A 22,931-nucleotide genomic window follows, 5' to 3' on the forward strand; every position below is an offset into this window, starting at 1 on the left:
GGCGCGCGGGTCACCAGGAACCGGGGGCGCCGGGTCACCAGGAACCGGGGGGCGCCGGGTCACCAGGAACCGGGGGCGCCGGGTCACCAGGAACCGGGGGGCGCCGGGTCACCAGGGACCGGGGGCGCGCGGGTCACCAGGGACCGGGGGACCACGGCGGGCCAGAAGCCGCACCCGGGACCTGCGAGCACGCTGCGGCCCAGGTGACAGCTGGCCGCCCTCGGGCCGTCGCCGCGCTGCGGGGACACCCGCGGGGCTCGGTGTCGCTGAAGGGGGCCGCTGCGCCTGCAGAAGCGTGTCCCCCGCGCCCCGTGTCCCCCGTGTCCCCCGTGCCCCGTGTCCCCCGTGCCCCGTGTCCCGTCCCCCGTCCCCCGTGTCCCCCGTCCCCCATGTCCCGTCCCCCATGTCCCCCGTGCCCCGTCCCCCGTCCCCCGTGTACCCCGCGCCCCGTGTCCCGTCCCCCGTGTCCCCCGTCCCCCGTGTCCCGTCCCCCGTGTCCCCCGTGTCCCCCGCGCCCCGTGTCCCCCGTCCCCCGTGTCCCCCGCGCCCCGTGTCCCCCTCCCCCGTGTCCCCCGTCCCCCGTGTCCCCCGCGCCCCGTGTCCCCCTCCCCCGTGTCCCCCGTCCCCCGTGTCCCCCGCGCCCCGTGTCCCCCTCCCCCGTGTCCCCCGTCCCCCGTGTCCCCCGCGCCCCGTGTCCCCCTCCCCCGTGTCCCCCGTCTCCCGTGTCCCCCGCGCCCCGTGTCCCCCTCCCCCGTGTCCCCGCCCCCCGTGTCCCCCGCGCCCCGTGTCCCCCTCCCCCGTGTCCCCCGTCCCCCGTGTCCCCCTCCCCCGTGTCCCCCGCCCCCCGTGTCCCGTCCCCCGTGTCCCCCGTGTCCCCCGTCCCCCGTGTCCCCCCTCCCCCGTGTCCCCCGTCCCCCGTGTCCCCCGTCCCCCGTGTCCCCCGTGTCCCCCCCGTCCCCGCAGAGAACGGCGCTTCCCTCCGGAGCCCCCGCCCGCCGCCCCGCGCCGCCGCTCGTCCCCGACTCATCCATCTGGTCTCCGCTCGCGCGCTTCTCGCACGGACACTTACACCTCGCGGACCCCGGGCCCGCGTCCCGTGTCACAACCAACGTGAAGCGGGTATTTAATTTTTGTGACTATTGAACGTTTCTTTCCTCTTTATTCTGACGTCACTCCAGCCTCAGGGCTGAAAGAGCACAGCTTCTCGGCATCGCCTCCACGCAGGGTCCTCACACGTCCGCGCTTCGCCCCCTCCGTGGGTTCTGGCAGAGCCGGGGTCCCCGCGTTCCCCGGCAGCGCCTCCTGGGGACCCGCCGGCTCCGGGGGGGGCGCCCGGCCACCTCAGCGCCCCGCCCCGCCCCGACTGGCGGAAGCCAGAGCGTCTGCGCCCGCGAGGCGCGCCGGGAGGACGGCGCCGGCCGATGACGTCACTGCCGCCGCGCCCTTGGCGCAAATGTGCGTGCGTACGTGCGCGCGCGGCGGCGAGACTACGCTTCCCAGGTGGCCGCGCGGCGCACCCACTTCCGGCGCGCCGCGGCGAACCCGGAAGCGGCAGGCGGCCCGGCGAATCCCGCGGCGACAGGTAGGCGGCAAGAGCATGCCGGGCGCCCGGCGGCTGGCGGCGGGCGACGCGCTAGTTGCTCGGCGGCGGCGGCGGCGCGCGGCTGCTCTCGTGTGAGCCGCGGCGGCCGGAGTGTGTGGCGAGGGCGCCCGGGCGGCGGCGCCATGTGGAGCGGCCGCAGCTCCTTCACCAGCCTGGTGGTGGGCGTGTTCGTGGTGTACGTGGTGCACACCTGCTGGGTCATGTACGGCATCGTGTACACCCGCCCGTGCGCCGGCGGCGGCAGCTGCATCCAGCCCTACCTGGCGCGGCGGCCCAAGCTGCAGGTGAGCGGCGGGGGCGGGGGCGGCGGGGGCGGCGGGGGCGGGGGCGGGGGCGGCGGGGGCGGCGGGGTCCGGGCTGCGCGGGGCTGCTCCCGGGAGCCGCCCGCCGGGCCCGGGGCCCCGCTGGCCTAGCGCCCAGCTCCCCGTCCCGGGTCTCCGGCCCCGCCGGTTGGCGGCCGCGGCGGCTCCCGCGCGCTACGGCGTGTCCTGCGGCGCGAGTGGACGGGGCCGCCCGCCCTGCCCCGGTCAGCGCCGCCCCCGCCCGCCGGTGGCTCCGCCGCGCCCACGGCCCGCCCGCCCCGCCGACCGCCCCGTCCCTTGCAGCTCAGCGTGTACACCACCACCCGCTCCAGCCTCGGTGCCGAGAACAACGTGGATCTGGTCCTGAACGTGGAAGACTTTGACGTGGACTCCAAATTCGAAAGGTGCGCGTACGGGACGGGCCCGGTGCCTGGCGCCATGTGTCCGGGTCGTTCCCTTAAAAGGTGGCATTCCGCGCGGAGCCCGACGGAAGCCTTGGTGCCGCTGTCCCGGGAACGTGGGCGCTGTCACGGGACACCCACGTGTCACGTGCAGGCAGCCGGCCTCTTGTCTCACTGGGAAGCAGCAGATGAGTCCGTCCTTTAGGAAGCAGCTGAGACCAGCCCCGAACGGCTGTGGTGTCGCAGCAGCCGGCGGCAGTTTCGGAGGGAGAGGCTGTGGCCGTGGGGAGGACCTGGAGAACAGACACAGCACATGGCTCGTCTCTTCCTGGTGGAAGGACGGTCACGTTTGCCTGTGGCTGCAGCGTCTCGTGTCAACAAGCGCACTTAAAAATTGGTGTGTGTGTGAGAGTCTACCTTTTCCCTCCACGTCGTCGGGGAGGGGTCAGATGGAGTGGTGGCACGTGTGACGCTGTGTGACAGGAACATCCCCTGGCCGGCAGCCCCGAGGACAGCTCCTGAGGCATGCGGTGGGTGGGCGTTGCGCACCCTTGCGGCTGGCCACTGTCTGCCTGTGACCTCAGCTAGTGACTGGCTTCTGAGTGCTGGGAAAGGGAGGCACAACAGGCATCGCCCCCCGTGCTTCTGGAACATCCTGTAAACCTCTGCCCCAGGCCTCTGCGTACAGTCACAGACAGGTGGCTTTCATTTGTAGTACTCTAAGCTAAGTCGGTTGCTTTGAAATAGTGTAATTTGTAAAGACGTTTACACGGTGTCCGCTGTGTGTGTGTGTACGTGGAATGTAAATGTACATGTTTAAAATAGTAATTTGTCTTGTTTTAGGACAGTTAACGTCTCTGTACCAAAGAAAACAAGAAACAACGGGACACTGTACGCCTATATCTTCCTCCATCATGCTGGCATTCTGCCGTGGCATGATGGGAAGCAGGTGCACCTGGTCAGCCCTCTGACCACCTACATGGTCCCCAAACCAGAAGAGGTCAACCTGCTCACTGGGGAGTCTGCTACTCAGGTGAGCGTCTCCATTGTGGTACCAGGCAAACAAAGAGGCATTCTGTCCCTGGAAGTCACACGTGTGTGCAGGACGGGAAACTAAGACACTGTGATGTTACTGGCACACATGTCTTTAGCTGAAACGTTTCCCACGGGTTACGGGTAAACTGTACGTCCAGGTAGTGACGTGCATGTGCAGTAATCCACTGATGTTCTTCACCCGAGCTCCTTCACAGGCCATGGGCCCGCTCAGCCCCCTGGGAGTGTGGGGAGCAGGGAGTCCGCCCCTTCTTGGAGCTCAGCTGCAGTCACCACTTACAGTCGAGAGACTCACACTGCTGCGTGTAGGACGACAACTCGTGGATGTTTGTTCTAAGAATGTAATTCAAAATGATTAAGAGGCCATGTACATGTCATATTTCACACATCCATAGAAAACTATGTACCAGGAAACACTGGGAATCACATAAGTGACCCTTCACAAAGGCCCAGATGGAGTTCTGGTGTTCGCATGAGTGTTGAATGTGAGGCAGTTACAAACTAGATGAATGGCAGCTTTCAGGGAGCGTCTGTGGGACGTGTTCCTGCGCGGGGCCAGGGCTGTCCGTGGTTTGGGGCCAGAAACCCTGCCAGCCCGCTCCGACCTCCAGTGTGCATTCCTGCTGTGTACTGGGGTAGAGCCCTCATGTCCGTCTCCACGGGGACAGTATGGCCTTGCCTCATAGAACCTTCCTGGAGAGTCGAGGCAGTGCGTGTGGAGGGTCTTTGGAACATACAAATCCCGGATGTTAGCTATTGCTTGTATTTTAGAGCCCATTTTTAATATAAATTGTTACAAACTGTGTTTAGGTAGGAGATAAGTGAAATGACAGTTTTTCCTAGAACTTACCAATTAGGTCTAACAAAGGTTTTCTCACCAATAAGCTTCTTTCTGAATTTAGTGAGGACGGATGTCTACTCATTGGCACGGCTCCTTCCAGCCTGTCTGACATCCCCAGCTTAGAAGCGATCTCCTTGTCAGGCCCACTGCACTTGCAGGGTGCCCAGCTTCTACCCACCTGTGTCTCCCACACTGTCCTCAGGGTCTTTGAGAAGCGGCTGTGTTAGGCTGCAGCCCAAACTACAGCCAGTGAGAGATCCAGGACCAACGTGGCTTCTGGGGAGAGAAGGAGTCGGGGACTGGCAGTGTTGGGCTGCCCCACACCGTCCATCCCTGTCCCATTCCCCACCCAGCAGTGGCTCCTTTTGCTGATGGTCATTCCTTCTGTTTAGCAGCAGATCGAAGCCGAGAAGAAGCCGACGAGCGCCCTGGAGGAGCCCATCTCTCACTGGAGACCAAGACTGACACTGAACGTGATGGTGGACAACTTCGTCTTTGATGGGTCCTCCCTGCCCGCCGACGTTCATCGCTACATGAAGATGTGTGTGTCCTGGGCGGGTGGTGACTGAGGACCTCAGGGTGGGAGTGAGCAGGGCACGCTTATTTGCCTGCTTTGAGCACGGCCCCTTTGCCTACTGCCCTGACAGCAGGGGGCGACTCCAGTGGTGTGGGGGTAGAGGAAGTCCCCACGGGATCGTGACCCACCAAACCCCTTCCTCTCTGAGCCATCCCTGAGATCAGAGGCCCTGGGACGCCACCAGGCCTGTCCCTGCTTTCTGGGAGTTCTTGCTGACCAAGTGGTGGCATGAATGAAACCGGAAGGGAACCCCCCTGGCCTTTGCCCTTGGCCGAGCCTTCCCTTGGAGAGAACATGGGAGCATTGAGGAAAGCGTGTCACTCGGCTTTTGTCCTGGATGCATCCTAACTGCGTCCACTAGGGTGCCATGGCCGGTCTTATCGTGACTCATGTGCGTGGATTTAGATTTAGCCTTTCCACCTTATGTCCCTGCCGCTTGCCGTCACTGGTTCAGCATAAGTATTAACACTGATTGACCGGCTTAGACTTCGTGCATCTGCAGGCCTCGGGGAGCCTGCTGTGAGCTTAGGACCTGTTAGCAGGCCCTCACGGACCCCGAGGAGTGGCCACGGCCACAGGTGTTCTTCCCTCGTCAGGGGCCCCCGTGGTGGGGTTAGGAGGGCCTTTCCTTTTGTAAGTTTAAGTCGTGGTTTTGCACCGTGATACATTCACACAGCTCAGTGACAGCGGCATTCGGTGCACAGCCCCCACTCCTGTCCTCTGGCCCCCACCCCTCCCAGGCATGAGGAGCAGATGGGTTTGTACTTCTGCTGTCACCGTCTCGCTGCGCCACCCTGTCAGGACACACATGGTCCCCCCTCGCTCTGTTTTGCATCCCGATGATGGTCCGCAGTGTGGCCGGGTTACCGTTTATGTCCCCCGACCCCCTGATGTCCGCTGGGTGCTCACTGTTGCTGGAACGGCTATGAGCAGGAGCAGCTGAGGTGTGGGCTGGGATTCTCGGGGATGCGGCATCTCGGCTACGGTCGGTTCCAAGGTGAGAGGGCTAGCCGTGACCTTGCACTGCTTCTCCCCAGGGTCCAGCTGGGGAAGACGGTGCATTACCTGCCCATCCTGTTCATCGACCAGCTCAGCAACCGGGTGAAGGACCTCATGGTGAGCACTGGCCCTCAGTCTTGTGGTGACAGCTTGTGCCTGGGGTGTTCCCTCCAGTGTGGCGGGTCCCCTGGCGAGGCCATGGAGGGCTTGCGAGGCGCGTCAGTAAGTGTTCAGACTGGGGGTGCATGGGCTTCTGGGCAGGCGCTTGTCGGCTGACATGGTCAGTGAACGAGGTTCCTGCCGCGAACATGCAGGCAGTTCAGGAAGTGTTCTGAGCAGCTGGCTCTGCGTGTTACCCCCTGTCCCGAGGGCCGAGGTGGAGGTGTGCACGTGGACAGTTGGACAGCAGCTGCTGGCCTGTTATGGCGTGGCAGCCACACACCTGCTCCCCCAGGCTGGACAGGAGGGGAAAGAAGCGAGGCCAGCCTCTGGTCAGGAACAATGACAGCAGTGGTTGGGATGAACTGAGCATGGCAGGCACCATGTTGAGTCCCCCCCAGGTGTTGGGAGGCGTGTCCCTGTGCTCCATGCTTATCCAGGCCTACCCAGGGTCACATAGCTGTCCCTGCTGAGGTCACGTCTGTGCGGAGCCGGCTAACTCACTGTTCCAGAGCGCCACTGCTCACTGGTGACTTTCTGAGGCGCCGGGCCACGCGCCCAGCAGCTCTGAATGGACACTCGCTCCATCTCACAGCCGAGGAAGCAGAGGCCAGGAGAGCGTAGGGAGCCCTCAGTGCGCTGTGGCAGCAGGGAACGCGGCCCCTAACCAGGCCTTTTGGGCCCCTGCCCAGTTCTGCCGCCTTCTGCTGGTGGAGGCACTCAGAAATGACCGTCCCCCCTCCGCTCTTCCCCGGGGAGTGGGGTCCCTAACACGCAGCGTCCTGCACTTTGCTGGGCGCCACAGCACCTGGCCTGCAGGTTGGGGCGGGCAGTTGTTCCTCCTCAGTCTTTTCTGGAGTGTGCTGTGCTGTGTGTGCAGCCCTCGGCCGCACCAGGCTCATCTGAGCTGCACACGACGGTGCTGGGTGGCCCTGGCAGCTGCCGGGGTTGCCCCTGGAAAGGGACTCGGGAAGCGGAGAGGAAACAAGTCTGGCTGGGTCACTGGCGGCTGTGGGCAGCATCTGCAGTGCCCACATTCTCCTGGTTGCCACGCGGCTTACGAAAAGGCCTGACACATGACTGCTGATAGTCTCAGAACAGGTACGACAGGCAGCCAGCTTTGCCCAGCTCACCCCCTGCCACTAACACTGTGTCTCACTTGGGGCTGCTTTGCAGGAGTGCCATCTCTGGAGAACAGCCAAGCCCGCTGGGGTGACGGGTGCTGCCCACCCCCATAGCCGAGGCACTGGCACCTCCTGGGGCGGGCTTGGCTTGCTGTTGCAAGTCCTGAGGCCGCTGTGCTGTGTGGGGTGGCCCGACGCCTGGGCCTGGTGTCCCGTTGATACTGGCACATCTGGTGGCTGGGCCTGTGATACCAGCTGTGCTCACTGAGGGGTCGTGGCGAGTGTGGAACGTGACCCTGTGGGTGTGCCCAGGACCCTCGGAGTGGGTGTGTCTGCCCCGTGTGCTGGCAGAGGCCTCCCTCCTGGGGCCTGGCCCCTGCCGACATGTCTGCTGCCAGACCGTGGGACCGACTGCGCTTTCCTTGCTGAGGCAGACTCCACCCCAATTCTGTGCGTCCTCATGAGCCCAGCCTGAGTGCTGCCACCTCCTGGACTTTCGGCCAGCCCTCGGTGGAGTGACTGCCCCTGCCCTGCAGTCTGGGGCATTAGGCCCGTGGGTGCGGGTGGCCGCACGGGTCTCCCACTCCATCTCCTGCCCTTCCAGGCCGGGCCTGTGCTTGGCTCGGCGTCATGCACGTCGCTAGTCCTAGCACGTGGAGCCAGGAAGGACCACGGACCCTCAGGGTTCCCTGAGGAAGAGGGGCGTTTAGCCAGGGTGGGCCATAACACAGACGTAGGAGAGTCAGTTCTGGAGCTTGGGGACAGGTGCGCAGTGGTCCCACCAAGGTGGAAGGATGCTGACGGGCGGCCGTGCTCCCCGGCAGGGCAGGCTCTGACTGGCGCCTTTCCGTCAGGTCATAAACCGCACCAGCACCGAGCTGCCCCTGACCGTGTGCTACGACCGGATCTCGCTGGGGAGGCTACGTTTCTGGATCCACATGCAGGACGCCGTGCTCTCCCTGCAGCAGCTCGGTGAGGCCGCCGCGCCTGCCATCCGGGCCTGGGTCCCTGTCGTCCCGCCCTCAGGGGCACTGTAACCCCGTGCTGGGGGTTCCCTCACGTAACCCAGGGCTCTCCAGTGTCCGGTTCCCCATCTCTGCAGAGCCGTCGCTGTTCCCTGAGAGGCTGCTTTTCTCGGGACATGTCCACAACGCCACAGTTTGGGGCAGGGGACCTCTCACCGCGCACAACCCTCGGGAATGTCTGTGATGTGAAGTGAGGTTGACACAGTCTATTTTGCTTTGTATTTCTTTTCAGGGTTTTCAGAGAAAGACGCTGATGAAGTAAAAGGAATCTTTGTTGACACCAACTTATATTTCTTAGCGTTGACCTTCTTCGTCGCCGCATTTCACGTGAGTGGGTCACTGAGCCCTTGGTGATGATACTGGCAGGCGTGGGTGGCTCCCAGGGCATCAGCCGTCCTTTGCTGGGGGAGTGGTGTGGCCGTGTCCTGTGCAGCAACCCCTTGGTGGCCAGCAGACCTGAGGAGCCGCCGGCCGTCATGCCAGGACCTTTCTACCAGCTCAGAAGAGGGTGTCTGAACCTCGGGAACTGACCACCTTAAGACTTGGGACTTGGTTGTTTGGGAAAGAAATCCGAAATCACCGAGATGAAGGGATGACAGTAACATGAGTATTTCACTGTCAACCCCAATGTGGTCATACGGGGTCTGCAGGCGGGTGGGGAGACACCATCACCATGGGGTGGCCGTGCCAGACTCGGTCAGGGTGGGAGGGTGCGACGGCATAGGCTGATGGGGGCTCTGAATGCCTGGGCCTCAGCCGCCAGTTCAGTTAAAACTTTCCAAAACTTCTGGGAAACAGCACATTTATCAAAAGGTCGTATCTCAGAATGAGCCCTTGCTGTGACCGGAGGGGAACGTGAGGGGCCCCTGCGGGCAGCCCGCCATTGCAGGCTGGTTGTAGGCATCGGCCTGGCCCACAGTGACCACGGCGTGCTGCGTGGACACGTGGGGCCACCTCACTGTGCCTTGTGCACACGTGCAGACTCACAGTTAACAGATGGCGTTGCTGTGCCCTCTCCTTTTCAGCTTCTCTTTGATTTCCTGGCATTTAAAAATGACATCAGCTTTTGGAAAAAAAAGAAGAGCATGATTGGAATGTCCACCAAAGCAGGTAGAGGCCATTAGAACGTCTGACCCATTCCCAGAGCATGTTCTGCCGTCGATATAGATGGATTATAAGGTCCACTTTGAAGCCTAAAGTTATGACTTTGTGACACACGCTAGTTGCAGGCCCCGCCCCCTGGTCCCATTCAGGAGAGGCCTCTAGGTCACGCGTGGTGATAACTGGGAGGGAGCTGTCACCGAGGAGGACAGGCCGCCATGCACAACTGGGGCCTGTGTCGATGAGGACAGGGAGGTTGGTCCCCAGCGCCCAGTGTGTCGGCCAGGCGAGCGCCCGAGACGAGAGGCGGGTCTTTCCTCCCGTGGCAGTGACACACCCAAGTGGGTGGCCTGGGGTGCCTGGGTCCCTCTCCCCATGTCACCCGTATCTGGTTTCCTCTGAGTACCTCCCCCCCCCCGCTGAGTCCTCCTGCCCCCCTGCCTTTTCGGGGGGGGCGGAGGGGGCAACAGATGGCTGTGGCCATGAGCAGGGTTTGTGAGTCTGCCCACAGAAGGTAGCCGGGCATCTTTGCCCCCGTGAGTCCCACGTGGAGATGGCTCTGCTGCTTCTGCCCAGACGCACTTCCTCTGGCAGGACGTTTCCAGTGGATGGCAGCATTTAATAAGTAGGACTTCAAGAGAGGAAGCTTGATGCGTTTATCAGGGAACTGGTACAAAGCAGGAGGGTGTGACCTAGGAGAACAGGAAAGCAAGTCATAATTCTGCTCAGGAACCTGTTTTCTCAGCATATTTTCTGTGTGTGTGTTAAAGGGTGACTTACACACACATTCACATGCTGGGGTTACTTTGTGTTTGGTTCTGGAGCCTTTCAGAACCATTTCAAACTGTGTTCTCTGGCCGCACGTGGCCCACTGTGCAGTTAGTGTACAAAGCGGGAGGGATAGTGCAGGTCCGCGTGTGTGAGTGTGAGTGCATGTGAGTGCGTGCGTGAGTGTGCGTGTGAGTGTGCGTATGTGAGTGCGTGCGTGAGTGTGCGTATGTGAGTGTGAGTGCATGTGAGTGTGCGTATGTGAGTGTGTGCATGTGAGTGTGCGTATGTGAGTGTGCGTGAGTGTGCATGTGAGTGTGAGTGCATGTGAGTGCGTATGTGAGTGTGCGTGTGAGTGCATGTGAGTGTGCGTGTGTGTGTGCGTGAGTGTGCATGTGAGTGTGAGTGCATGTGAGTGTGCGTATGAGTGCGTGTGAGTGCATGTGAGTGTGTGCGTGAGTGTGCATGTGAGTGTGAGTGCATGTGAGTGTGCGTATGTGAGTGCGTGCGTGAGTGTGCATGTGAGTGCGCGTGTGGTGGCCGCCCCCTCAGCACGCCCTCTGTCCCCAGTGCTCTGGCGCTGCTTCAGCACGGTGGTCATCTTCCTGTTCCTGCTGGACGAGCAGACGAGCCTGCTGGTGCTGGTCCCCGCGGGCATCGGAGCTGCCATCGAGGTGAGCTGTGGTGCGTGTGGCCGGCCTTGGGCCCAGGCGCTCAGTGCAGTCAGAACCCATGTGACTGTGTGTCGGGACGTGCGGCCACCTCCACAGGCAGCTGCTCTGGGTCCTTGGCCAGAGTGGGAGCCCAGAAGGTCACATCGGGTGACCCTGCGGTTCCTTTTGGAGCGTGTCAGCTCGTCATACCCTCACGGCGCATTCTGACACGTTGTCTGCAGTCCCCAGCAGCTCACCAGTGTGCGGTGTGGCCCTGTGACGGCCCTGGCTGTGTGGGGCTCAGAAGGGGAGCCCTGGGGGGCTGGCAGGCTTGGGACGAGCCTCGACAACAAGGTGGGGTTGAGAGGGTGGAGGGAGGCGGTGGCTTCCATGTCTCCGCTCTGCCACCCAGCTCACGTGGCTGTCAGGTCAGGCTGTGCTTTCCACGCCCATGCAGGAGGGCAGTGGCTGGGGACTGTCCCATAACCACAGTGTGGACACCACTTTTAAAGGTGGCTGTGCCCGGCATACTCCATGGGGCAGCAGCTGAACATGGGCCCTGGAGAGACTGGAAACGGCTGGGCCCTCTGCTGGGTGAACTGGAGGCAGGCTGGGTAGGGTGGGCCAGCCGAGCAGACGAGCTAGGAAGAGGACTCAGCCCAGAGAACGGCCAGGCTGAGGGCCTGTTTGCTGGCGCTGAGAGGAGGGGTGGCGCCCATGTGGGGGACCCTGCTGGGTGGCTGGTGGTCCGTGAGGAGCGGCAGGGGACCCGTGGGCAGCTGGGGCCGGTCCGTAAGGGTCTGAGTGCTGACTTCTGGCCTCGTGCTGTTGGGATCCTCAGTGTCGGTTTCTGTTTCTTCCCAGCTGTGGAAAGTGAAAAAGGCTCTGAAGATGAGCGTTGTGTGGAGGGGCCTGAGGCCCAAGTTTCAGGTGAGGGAGGCTGCTCTGTGCTCTGGACTCCTGTTCCCTCGTCTCACACCATCTGCTTCCCATCTTTTCACGTGCCACAGCTGTGTGCCAGGGCACTTCCTGGCTGCACTGACGAGGTGTGGAGCAGGTGACTGTCACCCAGTGGCATCACTGCCCTCTGATAGCTGGAACAGCTCCCTCGGCGGACCCAGTGTCGGTTCTGTGATCACGGCTCATTCTGGGCTTGCACGGGGACCCCCAATTGCAGACCGAGTAGTGCCTGTAAGCTCCAAGAGGATGCCGGTCTGAGGGCTCCTGCAGGTTGTTCCAGCCGGCTGCCCAGCCAGCCAGTGGGTTGGTGGGTTACGGGCTTGAAGCTCGCTCTGCCCTCTGTGGACCCGTTGTGTGGGTCCTAGACAGGTCGGGGACACGATACTTGGCAGGTGGGATACAGCCCACCTGTCCCTAAAGGTGCCGAGGCACCCGCCTTCACTGATCAGCGAGCAGCGTCTGTTTCCGTACAGAGCAGGCCTCGCACTCTGGCCGGGCACGCGGGTTCAGGGTCCCGGCCAGAGTGGACACAGGCTGCCTGCCCGCCAGTCCTTCCGGGTGGAGGGCGGGCTCGTGCTCACTTGCCCGCCTCCCGTCAGTCACTTGACATGACTGTGTTGCATTTTACAACAGTTTGGCACCTACAGTGAATCTGAGAGGAGAACAGAGGAGTACGACACTCAGGTGAGCAGCAGGGGCCTGCGGAGCGTGCGTGCCCGGCACACAGACAGCTGAGCGCCCAGAAGACATGGCCGTGCTGGGACCTTCACCGTGGGGGCTGTCTCCCTGCAGGGGTGGCCACAGTCCCGAGTAGATTCCGACTGGGAAAGGAGGGGCACAAGACTTCTCCCTGTTTCCTGGTCCCTGCAGGTGATGCCGCACAGCTGGGGAACGTTTATCTTCATAAGTGGAATTGTCCTCAGGCTCGCGGTAGCTGCAGGCTAACCCTGGCGTGTGTCAGCTACTGTGGGAGCTGCGGCTTTTGTTTGATCATGCAGTCTCCCCGGGCGGGGAGGGTTTATTTATTGGCTTAATGGGTACCCACTTGCAGTCTGATTTTTATTGGGGTTACAGTGAAGTTCAAATCCCAGTAAATACAGGGCCGACTGCAGTGGCTTGGGCGGCAGTCTTCACACATTCCCGGGAGTTTCTCCAGATTTCTTTCCATCCTGTTTCTTCATGGGTCTGTCATAGGCTGGTTGGTTTGGGGTGAGCCGGCATTGGTATGCTGTTTGTGACGTCATGGTCCCCTCAGCTGCGCCCTGGGTGCTGTGCGCTCACACTGTGGGTGTGACAGACGCAGCCTGGAGTGTCTGCCAGTCCCACAGCTGCCGTGTGCGTGGGTCTCTTGCCCTGCCTGTGAGTCGAGGTTTGAGGGGGGACTCTAACGGGGAACGCTGTTGTCTGCAGGCCATGAAGTATCTGTCGTATGTACTGTACCCGCTGTGCATTGGGGGCGCCGTCTACTCGCTGCTGAACGTCAAGTATAAGAGGTATGGGGCCACACTGACCCTGACAGCCCGCTCAGCCTCCATGTGCTCAGCAGAGAGAGCTGGGGTATTCGTCGGTCCCGTGGGTTTGGGAGCGACGTAAAAGCAGCTTTGGAATTGGAGGCACCACTGGTGGGGGGGGCAAGCCTGCCCTGCCCCTTTGTCCTGAGCAGTGGCCGTGTAGCGAGACTAGCACCCACAGCACGGCGTCCCGATGACGGCCAATGAGTTTGACCAGGGGACATGCAGTAGAGGTCGTGTGGCTGCTGCGTGCGGGCTGTGGGCGCTGGGGGAGTGCTGGGGCGTGCCCTGGGGGCTGCAGGGGCCTGGGGGAGCACAGAGGCGTGTCCTGGGGACTGCAGGGGCCTGTGGGAGCACAGGGGTGTGTCCTGGGGGCTGCAGGGGCCTGGGGGAGCACGGAGGCGTGTCCTGGGGGCTGTAGGGGCCTGGGGGAGCACAGGGGCGTGTCCTGGGGGCTGCAGGGGCCTGGGGGAGCACGGAGGCGTGTCCTGGGGGCTGCAGGGGCCTGGGGGAGCACGGAGGCGTGTCCTGGGGGCTGCAGGGGCCTGGGGGAGCACAGGGGCGTGTCCTGGGGGCTGCAGGGGCCTGGGGGAGCACGGAGGCGTGTCCTGGGGGCTGTAGGGGCCTGGGGGAGCACAGGGGCGTGTCCTGGGGGCTGTAGGGGCCTGGGGGAGCACAGGGCTGTGTCCTGGGGGCTGCAGGGGCCTGTGGGAGCACAGGGGTGTGTCCTGGGGGCTGCAGGGGCCTGGGGGAGCACGGAGGCGTGTCCTGGGGGCTGTAGGGGCCTGGGGGAGCACAGGGGCGTGTCCTGGGGGCTGCAGGGGCCTGGGGGAGCACGGAGGCGTGTCCTGGGGGCTGCAGGGGCCTGGGGGAGCACGGAGGCGTGTCCTGGGGGCTGCAGGGGCCTGGGGGAGCACAGGGGCGTGTCCTGGGGCTGTAGGGGTCTGGGGGAGCACGGGGGCACGGGCCCAGGGGCTGTGCAGGGCAGGACTGCAGCCAGAGCTTGGTTGCCTGACTGGCAGCTCTGAAGGATGGCTGTCAGAGCAGACCCCCAGTTTGCAGGCTCCACACCTTACAAGTGAAAGATGCATGGTTGTCATGTAACAGACAGTGGCTGATGGGGGACGTCGGGCCTCCCACAGTGACAGCTCTTTTCTTTCCAGTTGGTATTCTTGGTTAATCAACAGCTTCGTCAATGGTGAGTCCTGCGATTTCCTGTTCTGGTAACAGCATTTACGGTGGGTCCCTTTCTGCCCGTGATGTGAGGTCACCTTGTCAGGCCCTGCTCTACACACTCGGCTGGGCCCCAGGCTGCCCAGTTTCCCGTGAGCCCTGGGCAGCTTCCTCCATGCCCCAGTGTGATGCCAGCCATGACCAACACCATCTCCACCCCTGACCCCTGAGAGCATGGGGCTCAGCATGGCCGTGCCTCCACAGGCACTGGGGGTCTGCGGGTAGGCAGGAGGGGCTTTCGGACTGCCTCGCTCACTGGGGTGGTTCCCAAACCTGGCTGCAGCCCTGGGGCCCTGGGTGTTGGAGGGAGCGTGTGCTCTACCGTGTCTGTCTCCCCAGGGGTGTATGCCTTTGGCTTCCTCTTCATGCTGCCTCAGCTCTTTGTCAACTACAAGGTAAGAGGTGTCCCTGTGTGCTTGTGTGGTGGTCCCTGACCCTTGACCCCTGACCTGCACCATCTGTCCTTGTTCCTAGATGAAGTCGGTGGCACACCTGCCCTGGAAGGCCTTCACCTACAAGGTCAGTGTTTCGCCTGCAGGAGGCGCTATGGGAGTGCAGGGGCATAGAGGTGGGTCCTGGCTTCCCTTGTTCCTTGGGTCCTGGCACGTCGCCAGTCCAGAGTCCTCCACCTCCTTTTCCACTCTTACTGTTGCTCCGAGAGTCACTTGCTCTTTGGCAAATCTGCTGTGAAGTGATTGGCTGTCTTGGGCTCTGGAGCGAGTCTGCTGTGAAGTGATTGGCTGACTTGGGCTCCGGAGCGAGATGCTGTGAAGTGATTGGCTGACTTGGGTTCTGGAGCGGACAGGGTTGGGCAGTCAGCTGGGCATCTGCCGGACCCTGATGGCTGCTGCCTGACCATCCTCGCTGGCCCACAGGCCTTTAACACCTTCATCGACGACGTCTTTGCCTTCGTCATCACCATGCCCACCTCTCACCGCCTGGCGTGCTTCAGGGATGACGTGGTGTTCCTCGTCTACCTGTACCAGCGATGGTGAGTCCCGCCGACACCACAGCTGTCGTCCTGGGGGGAGGACAGGACTCGCGGTGACCCTCGTGCGTTCCCGTTGCCGGTGGGGGGCCACGGAAGACATTATTTGGAGAGTGCTGAGTGGCTGCGCCAGCCTCTGCAAGCCCTTCTCTTCACAGGCACAAAGGGGTCACCCAGCCCGGCCTGTGCTGTGCTCCCCCAGGAGCCGGGCTCCGGGCCCTGGGCAGGCCTTCCCTGGGGGCGGCGTGTGGCCCCTCTGCTCTGATCGGCCTCGAGCCACCAACAGGAGGCAAACCCCACAGCACTCTCCTGCCGTAAACTTGACGGTTCAATTCTGAATTGTTGGGGCTGGAGGACACGCATCGTGTTGTTGCAGGCTCTACCCCGTGGACAGGAGCAGAGTGAACGAATTCGGGGAGTCCTATGAGGAGCGGCCCCAGCGGAAACCCCATGCAGACTGAGCCCCAGCCTGGGACGCTCCCAGCCACACAGCACAGCTCAGGCCGTCAGCTGACTGCATGTGTGGGACGCTTCTGGTGACTTGCCTGGGCATTACTTCTGCATTGCCAAAACCTCTGGGCGTTTCTCTGTCTCCTGAGTCCCTGATGGTGTTTGAGGAGCTGGCAGCAGTCACGACGCCCCCATGTGCAGACTTCCCACTCGGCCCAGGACGGCCCAGGGTCGCTGGGCTGCACTGTCACCCGCAGACTTGGCAGGAGCCAGGGCTCCTGCGTGAGTGTCAGATGCCTCTAATCCGTGCTGTGGGCTTTGGGATCAATTGCTTTTCTCTTTAACACTTGACTGTTTTAAAGCTTAATGTATGTACGTTTGTATTTTAAAATAAATTTCTCTGGCTGTAACATTTTCTTGGTCTGGTACAGTAACGTGCAGCGTTTCAGATACTTCTGCTTACCCTGCCCCGAAACGAGCACATGATGTGGGCTCATTCATGTGTTTGCAGAAAGGACGGATGTGAAGCAGCCTCGCCAGCCTTGGAGTCAGGGGTGTTCTTGCACATTGTGTCAATAAGTGTTAGAGGCACTTACTGTGTAGCCGTGGCTGCCGGGCTGACCGTGCTGCTATTGGATGAGCACCGTAGGCTAATGCAGACAGCCCAGGTGGGCAGAGAGACCAGGTTTGGGGACAAGGTGTAGTCGTATCGGTGAAATCACTCCCAACGACCAGCTCTCAGCGCATGGGTGCGTGCACGCAGCGGGTGGCTGGCTGTGTTGTGACACCGACAGCAGCATCTCGGCCCGACAACTATGGGCTTGGAGATCAGTCATCTCACCGTCAAGGGTTGTCTTGGTGCTTTGGCCACCCCAGAAGTCCACGGAATGGGCCCCTCCTGGGTAGAAGGTAGAGCCACACGGGCAGCGTCACCTGGCGTCTTGGGATCCACGCTCACTGTCCAGGAGCCCGTCAGGAAGGAGCAACTTGCAGTTCGCCGCGTGAGCCTCACTCAATGACCTGAAAGAAGACCCTGGTTTCAAATCACCCTTTTATCATCAGAACGCTGAGGCGAGTCCAGGGCCCTGTGGGCAGTCTCTGAGGCTTGTCGCCTGCCCGGATAACATGACGCTCAGGACGACCCAGTGGGCTGGCCCTCTGCGCCCACTAGCTTCACATACGTGTTTTGCTTTTGGGGGAGGCACCGGCTTCTGCATGAGGATGCGTCAGCTATGTGGACATGGCTCCGACAACATGCTTCATGAAAAGACCACCTGGCTCGGCCCGGGGGCTCTGCTGGTCCTGGTGCCAGTTCCAGTGGCGGGCCACAGGTTGACATCACACAGACCTTACTTCCTTGCATTCGAAACCTAAGACTTGGCAGACTTAGAAAGTTCTCTGCAGATCTTTACTGCTCTCACTTGCAGTGTCCTCATAAATGTATCAGGAGGACACGTGTTTTTCCGTGCCACCTGCTGCTCATAGCCGACAGGCTGCATGCAGGTGGACCTGATAAGCGGGCAGCAGTGTGGGAACACGGGTTTTCCAAATGGCCCTTTGGGAATCCTAAGGGCGGGCAGCCAGGGGTGGAGCACCCTAGTCTGCCCGCTTCTCTGTTTCTGCAGTCCCAGCCTGGCTTCCAGTGGCCCTCCAGTGACATTCTTTTTCAGATTGCAAATGCCATTGCACGTGGACCAGTCTTGTCTCGTGAATGTGGAAGTCACATTCTTTCAAAAGGAATGTTTAATCAATAGTAAGTTACAGGGTGTTCCTTATAAAAAACCATAGTCTTATGTGTTAATAAATTGTTTACATAAGGTTACTTGAGTGCCTGCCTCCGTTTTTTTAAGATAAACAGAAGATTAAATAAAAGGAGTATAATAAGAGACCTCAAGTTCCTTCCAGCTTCAGAACTGACCCTTTTTTCCCACACAGGACTCTCCCCTTGGGGCTAATGTCCCTGTGAATGGCAGGGTTTTAAGGGGGAATCGACTGCTTCGAGCGCCCTCCCTCGAGCACTGTCTGGACATGGTCTGCGTCCTGACTCGGTTTTCCTCTGAAACACCTCGAAGTGTCGTTCTGAGGAGTGCAGCACGGTGGTGACCAGTTTTCTCTCATGCTTCCTTGGTCCTCATAGCAGCCAGGCCATGCCTTCCGTGACAATTGTTAGGTAGGATTTCCAGGTGTGTGTCATTCATAAAATGTCCCAGAACCCTTGGAAGCTGTTAAGTTGCCGACTATGAGAGATGATTGGGTAAAGGTGGAAACCTGAAATCGCGCAGGACCGGAGCCACACGGTAGCTCCTGACCCGGCGATTGGACCCTAGCCCCTATGTCTGTCACAGAGGAGATGGTCAACAGACCGCACATGTTGGTCAGCCTGACCTGCGCCCACACAGAACTCTGCACTGGACGCTCATGGCAGCTCCCTTGGCCAAATGCTTGCCTGGCCTTCGTCCGGTGGCACACGGCCACTGGATGCCTGGTTCCCACGCAGTAGCCCCCTGCACGAAGCAACCGCAGTTTATCGGTTAGACGCCATCAGGGTTTTGTCCACTGTGGCTTTTTGGAGGAGTCACTCTGAGCATCTGTGTGTGTGTCTTGTGGGGGACACCACAGTCATTTCTTTTAGGGACACACAAGGTGACAGGTTTAGCAGAGCGCCCAAGTCCCAGCTGCGTCCTGCCCTTAACAGCCTGGGCACTGTCGTCGGGCACCTCCCTGCATGAGTGCGTGGCGTGCTGGCATCTGCTGCAGGTCCTGGCTTGTGTTCCCGCTGACGAACGTGCCACACACCTTGCGTGTCCTCAGCACTCGGCACCCCTCTTACAGGGAAGTGCCTCCTTTTTCCTATTTCCCCATAACCATCGTCTAACACCATTCTTGGCTTTGTCACCATGGCTGCCTTAGCCACGTGGTGTGAGGCGGGGTGCACCTCCTCCTCTGTCCTTGGAGGTCGCTCCCGGCAAGGCTGTGAGGCTGTGAGTGGGACCCTCCAGACCTCAGGCTCCTTTGTGGGGCTTGACTCCCGACCGAGCTTTGGAATGGTGGTGACCGTGCTCTGCGGGTGGTGTTTCCTCGTCCAGTGTCATGCCTTTGCTCAAGCAGAGTTTGTCCATTTGGTCTGAATTTTCACATTTACTGGCATGAACTTGTTCATACTATCTTCTTGTTTCTTATTTCTTAGCCTTGTCTGCTCTTACTCCTGTAGTTTCCCGTAGCCATACAAGGGACCACAGACCAGGCAACACGAAGTTAATCAAACAGGTGGCAGTACCAAGTGTGGGTGAGAGCGTGGCACTGGTGGGTGGACCTGTGACCTGGTCAGGATCCTTCTAGAAAACCTGGCTCAAACAACAGACCGTTATTGTCCCCCAGTCCTGGAGGCAGGAGGTCAAAAGTCAAGGTGTGGGCAGGGTGGTCCCTCTGGCAGGCCTAGGGAGTGCCTGTCCTGTATCCCCTCCTTGGTTTGTGGGTGGCTGTCTTCATCTTCACCCGCGCTCTCCCTGTCTATGGGTCTGTCTCCAATTTCCCATTCTTGTAGGGACACAGTCGTACTGGATTAGGGCCCATCCTAGTGTCCTGACTTTTATGGGAGCACATGCAAAGATCCCAGTTCCAAATCAGGTCACCTTCACGGCTTCTAGAGGTCACAGCTTCAGCATATGACGTGAGAGATGCCATTCAGCCATCACAACTCCTCACATAGCTATTTGTGTCTTCTTTTTTCCTAACCAATCTGACTTTGTCAATTCTACTAGCATTGGTCACTTCAAAGAGTAAGGGTTAGCTTTGTTGATTCTTTATATTTTGTTTTCTCTCATCAATTTCTGAGAAATTGAATTTCTTTTTACATGTATTGGGCCTGTCTATCCTACTTTTGGAGATGGTTTCATGAGCTCGTTAGTTTCTGCCTTTCTTTTCTGAACGTGGTGGTCTCCCTGAGGTGAGGAGGCGGTGCTGGGAGGAGGGAGCAGCACACAGAAGTTTGGAGACCAGCAAGGGTCCCCTGGTGTCCAGCTGGTTACTGATGGCGGTGTGCGTCAGGGAGCTACACGTCCAAGGAAGAAGCACCAGAAGGATTGGAAGGTGTGGTCTGCGGGACTCACACCTGAGCAGCTGGAGTGGAAACCTCCTAACTCAGGAGGCACCAGTTACAGGAATCATGGGAACTTGGCCTCAGTAGTGGGGGGAAGAAACCTTAACAGACCTTAACCAGCAAAGCTTAAATGCAAGGTCCAGAAGGATCAAGCTGTTGCCGAGGACGTTAAGAATTTCCCGGGAAAAAGCTGAAAAGTATTTATAGGAAAACAAGAATGTCCTGCACCCAACAAGGTGACGTTCACAACCCTGCGTCCAAATGAGCCGATATGCAAAGAAGCAAGAAGATACAGCCTGTGGTGAGGAGAAAAGTCAGCCACCAGAACCGACCGAACCAGAAATAACAACCGTGGTGGAACTAGTAGACGAGGATATGAAGACCGGTATTAAACTCATTCTCCGTGTTCAAGAAGCTAGAGGAAACGTTAAAGGTGTTAAATAGAAAACATGGAAGACATAAAAAGATCCATCTCAGACTTTTGCAGATAGAAATTATGTCTGAGATGAAAAACACATTGGGTGTGATCAATGAAAGATGAGACATTACAGAAGACAAGATGAATGAATTTTAAGACAGCAATACCTACTATGTGAAAAGGAACAAACACCACTGAGAAACATAAAAAGAGAACAGAGCATCAGTGAGCTGAGGGAGAACTTCCGGTGGCTGTGGCTGACGTGTGAATGGAACACCCGAGGGAGAGAACAGGCAGGGGGGAGACAGAATGTCTGAAAACGTGTCAAATTTAATTTAAAAAGAAAAAAAAAACCCACAAAACAACAGAGTCAAGAAGTTTACCCAAAACCAACTACAGGAAACAGTAAGGAAAAAAAGGTACATCATAAACAAATGGCTGAAAACCAGTAACAAAGAGAAAATCCTTAAAGCAGCCCAAGACAAAGCAGGCATGACATGCAAAGAACAAAGGAAATGACGCAGGAGATTTCACCGGGGAAGCAATGCAAGTTAGAAGACAGCTCTCACACACTCGGAGAAAAATGTCTGCTGACTTAGAATTCTTTGCCCAGTGAAATATATCTCAAAACATATTTTAAAATTCAGGACTTTCACAGACACGTAAAAACTGGAAGAATTCATCACAGCAGATCTGCCTGATAGGAGCTGAGTCCTTCTAGCAGCCATGACGGACCACGTGGCAGGCTGCCCCATGAAGGGACGAGGCACACCAGAACAGGGGACATAGGTGGGTAAATGCAGAGATTGTCTTATTACTTTAAGAGATAATGGGCCCCTTAAAGCTAAAAGAGCAACAATGTTTCTTGGGGTGCATGACATGCGCAGAAGTGAAATGTGCCGCGACAATAGCACTGATGCCGGCAGGTGCCATGGCAGTACCTGCTGGAAGGTCCCCCTACTAATAAACGTGAAGATGTGATGGACCCCAAAGGAGACTGAGATTGGTTAACGACGCATGCTATAAACCCGATAGCAATCACTGAAATAAAAGTTACAGCTATTAAGCCACTAAGAGATAAAATCGAATTATAAAAAATACTCAGTGCAAAAGAAGGCAGAAAAATATGAAAAGAGAAACAACAGATGGGACAAACACAGAGGGTGCCAAAAAAATGTATATATATTTTTTAAAAAGGAAAAACTGTATTAAAATTACACTGATGGTAACCCCTTTGAGCACCCCTTGTAATTGCAAAAGTCAAACGTGACTTGTATTCATCTTTTGTTATCAGTATATATTGAGTATTACAATTTTTTTCAAGAATCCAGAAATATAAACTTTATGTAAATATTCTGGCATTAAATATTGGTTTAAAAACAGTACAGCACCTCCTCTCACCAAAAAGTCTACAGGACAAACAGACCACCAGTTTATAACCTCTGCTTTATTCTTCTAACACCAGTGGTATTCTAAAAGTAACCAAACTGGGATTAAAATATTCACTAGCTTCTTTTTCCTTACCCTAATACAAAGACTTAGAAATTAAGTAATTACACTTTATGTGGCAAGCAGCATTTCACTACTCATGTAAATTTGATTCAATGATACTGAGAGCCGTCTTTTTTTAAAAAAAAAAAGATTTTATTGGGGAAGAGGAACAGGACTTTATTGGGGAACAGTGTGTACTTCCAGGACTTTTTTCCAAGTCAAGTTGTTGTCCTTTCAGTCTTAGTTGTGGAGGGCGCAGCTCAGCTCCAGGTCCAGTTGCCGTTTTCTAGTTGCAGGAGGCGCAGCCCACCATCCCTTGCGGGAGTCGAACCGCAACCTTGTGGTTGAGAGTATGTGCTCCAACCAACCGAGCCATCCGGGAGCTCAGCGGCAGCTCAGCTCAAGGTGCTGTGTTCAATCTTAGTTGCAGGGGGCGCTGCCCACCATCCCTTGCAGGACTCGAATTAAACTGGCAACCTTGTGGTTGAGAGCCCACTGGCCCATGTGGGAATCGAACCGGCAGCCTTCGGAGTTAGGAGCATGGAGCTCCAACCGCCTGAGCCACCGGGCTGGCCCCTGAGAGCCATCTTTTACCTCATTTCTACTAGTCAAAGCTCCAGAATAAATTAGTAATATTTCCTATATTCTATCTTACGTGCTAATACGTTCCATTTCAAATACCATACTTCTAGTCGTGTAAACACGACTAATATTGGTCAGCAGCACATTTATCAAGGCAAAGATTTGTTTTAGGGCATAGGTCTGGAGGTAAAAAATGAAGCTCTTGAACTTGAATCTGTCATCACTATTTGGTTTTCCTCATGATTATCACTCATGGAGAAAAACCAATTTACTCCTTCAAAGTAAAGACTGAAAGTAAATCTTTACTCTCCCTTTAAACTATGAAATCTGAGAATTTAAGACAAAGAAACAAGCTAAATTATACATATTTTGGTCAAAAAAACTAACAGAGATATTACCCAAATAAAAAAGTATGCACATGCTGATTATCACATTTTGTATTTCAGAGAGGATGCATGAAGGATTCATGCCGTAAGTTTATTTGCAAACATTTTTAGTATGTTGAGTTCAACAGTTTGATCCATTTTTCAAAGTGACTGCACCTCTTAAAATGCTCCTCTTCATATCTGTTTCACGGATTAAGTAAAACATCC

At 58.1% G+C, this 22,931-nt stretch overlaps 1 protein-coding gene across 4 annotated transcripts; it reads left to right on the forward strand.

The window, feature by feature from the left end:
• Positions 1-1,529: 1,529 nt before the first annotated feature.
• On the forward strand, positions 1,530-17,569 carry CLPTM1L (CLPTM1 like). 4 transcript variants are annotated; one of them, XM_081053367.1, is made up of 17 exons: positions 1,530-1,887; positions 2,209-2,309; positions 3,150-3,339; positions 4,596-4,741; positions 5,815-5,893; positions 7,914-8,031; positions 8,317-8,411; positions 9,110-9,194; positions 10,524-10,627; positions 11,471-11,536; positions 12,200-12,250; positions 12,977-13,059; positions 14,241-14,275; positions 14,650-14,705; positions 14,785-14,829; positions 15,186-15,301; positions 15,457-17,569. In XM_081053367.1, exons 1-17 carry the CDS (start codon positions 1,726-1,728, stop codon positions 15,614-15,616), a joined length of 1,692 nt encoding a protein of 563 aa, XP_080909493.1. In that variant the 5' UTR covers positions 1,530-1,725; the 3' UTR covers positions 15,617-17,569. The 4 variants fall into 4 exon arrangements, with proteins under 4 accessions (XP_080909493.1, XP_080909495.1, XP_080909494.1 ...); XM_081053369.1 differs by having other exon boundaries at positions 15,675-17,569; XM_081053368.1 differs by having other exon boundaries at positions 1,531-1,887; positions 4,593-4,741; positions 15,675-17,569.
• Positions 17,570-22,931: the final 5,362 nt, after the last annotated feature.

This window comes from Rhinolophus hipposideros, assembly GCF_964194185.1.
Source record: "Rhinolophus hipposideros genome assembly, chromosome: 7".
NCBI classification, from domain to species: domain Eukaryota; kingdom Metazoa; phylum Chordata; class Mammalia; order Chiroptera; family Rhinolophidae; genus Rhinolophus; species Rhinolophus hipposideros.